Source organism: Fulmarus glacialis, unplaced genomic scaffold (assembly GCF_000690835.1).
Source record: "Fulmarus glacialis isolate BGI_N327 unplaced genomic scaffold, ASM69083v1 scaffold10781, whole genome shotgun sequence".
In the NCBI taxonomy this organism is placed as follows: Eukaryota; Metazoa; Chordata; class Aves; order Procellariiformes; family Procellariidae; genus Fulmarus; species Fulmarus glacialis.
Genome location: NW_009193498.1, coordinates 63425 through 65531, shown reverse-complemented (window position 1 = coordinate 65531; position 2107 = coordinate 63425). Strand labels below are relative to the sequence as shown.

The 2107-nt window shown below is 38.3% G+C and overlaps 1 protein-coding gene across 1 annotated transcript in view; it reads left to right on the top strand.

The window, feature by feature from the left end:
* Positions 1-794: 794 nt before the first annotated feature.
* Positions 795-2107, top strand: part of PPARG (peroxisome proliferator-activated receptor gamma) — a 26612-nt gene continuing 25299 nt past the window's right edge. The window contains exon 1 of the mRNA XM_009587474.1: positions 795-1019. Coding sequence (XP_009585769.1) covers positions 800-1019 — 220 coding nt within the window. The 5' untranslated portion in view covers positions 795-799. The remainder of the gene's footprint in view (positions 1020-2107) is intronic.

Below are 2107 nucleotides of genomic sequence, written 5' to 3'. Positions count from 1 at the left end.
AGATTTTCAGGCACTTGGGAAGAATGATGATTAGAATTTGCAAAACTGAAAAATTAATTGTGAAAGACTTCTAATTCTATTTGTATGCATGCATTGAGAGATGCAATTAAAGTCAGTGTTATCTGTCTGTTTAAAAAAAAAAAGTGAAGCTTTTTTCCCAGTTATGCTGCTTTAATTTTGCATCACTGTGCTTTAATTTCACATCTTTTTTTTTTTTTTAATGACTTGCATGCTTAATAAAGCACATAAATATTCTATAAAACATACTATTAAAATGCAATTGTATTTCATCTGGCCATTCATAATTATTTAGATGGTTATTTTTCCCATGTATATTTTTGTTAATTATTCATCTAACTGAACCATTGTTCTGTGAGCCCACTAGTTGTTTCTGCTGCCTTTTGAAGTACAGATCAGATCAGTTCAGTTCAGTCTAGTAGCATGCTTAGGACAGCCATTCTGTTGTAAGGTTAGCCTGAGCCCTGGATGCCAGCAAATCTCATTTGCTTTTATGACATGAGACGTCAGAGCCTTCCTAAGAAGAACCTCAAAGCTGGGTTAGCTGCCCACTGTTATCCATGCAATGTAACTATACAGCCTCATGCATTATATGGTGACAAACTCAAGCCAAATGATAGATGGGGTCTAAACATTTCTCTAAAACCTATACCTGATTGTGAGTTTGCATCTCAGCCCTTTGGACATGAGGCAATTGGACCTCAGCTCGGACCCAAACTCATTACAGAGATAACTAGCTTCTTTTAAAAGTCTGTTTCTTTTTTTGTTTTCAGGGATTACAATGGTTGACACAGAAATGCCGTTTTGGCCCATTAATTTTGGAATTAGTCCAGTGGATCTGTCTGCGATGGATGATCATACACATTCCTTTGACATAAAGCCATTTACCACTGTTGATTTTTCAAGCATTTCTTCACCGCACTATGAAGATATTCCTCTTGCAAGAACTGATCAGACAAGCATTGATTATAAATATGATATCAAGCTCCAGGATTGTCAAAGTATGCTTTTAATTTTTTTAGTATTTCCTTCATGTTCACATTTGCTTCATTCTCTGGAAAGTGTACTATCAGCAAAAGGATTTAAAAGTATTCAGGTGCCTAAATGCTGGTATCTTGTGTCATCAGAGATGTCCCCAAGATATTCTTGCAGGGCGGATAGAAAAGCTAGAATACATATAGCAGACCTTCACCCTTCCAGAGCAGCAGCTGGAGATTAGGCAAGGTATCATAAAGTATCTAAAATGACATTAAACACTTTTTATTAGACACATGAACCCCACCATTTGTTTCTGAAACCTCCAGTCTCCTATTCATGTATCTTGTGTGTAAATTGTCCTTTGGAGTTCTATGCACACAATGCAGAATAAATATCCTGGATGTTAAAAAATGCCCCAGCATACATAGCATATTAATTATTAATATGTGTAGCTTTTACATTCCAAACAGCCTAAGAAACTGATGGAGTAGAAATATAGAATCATAGAATAGAATCACAGAATCATTAAGGTTGGAAAAGACCTCTAAGGTCATCGAGTCCAACCGTCAACTCAACACCACCATGGCAACTAAACCATGTCTCTAAGCGCCTCATCTACACGTCTTTTAAATACTTCCAGGGATGGTGACTCCACCACTTCCCTGGGCAGCCTGTTCCAAGGCTTGACCACTCTTTCAGTAAAGAAATTTTTCCTAATGTCCAGTCTAAACCTCCCTTGGTGCAACTTGAGGCCATTTCCTTTTGTCCTATCGCCAGTTACTTGGGAGAAGAGACCAACCCCCACCTCGCTACGGCCTCCTTTCAGGTAGTTGTAGAGCGCGATGAGGTCTCCCCTCAGCCTCTTCTTCTCCAGACTAAACAATCCCAGTTCCCTCAGCCACTCCTCATATAGGCTACATTGGAGTCACAACGTTGGTATAACTTTTATCTGTGTGGCTAATGCAGGCCTAACGTTGGAGCTTCGTGGGCTAGTATTATTTATATACTATGAAAAACACCCCCCTTTCACCAGTTACATAAAAAAAATTACACAGAACTCTCCTTTTAAGAAAGGAAGTGACCTATTCTTAAATAAGTTGTTACTGCATTC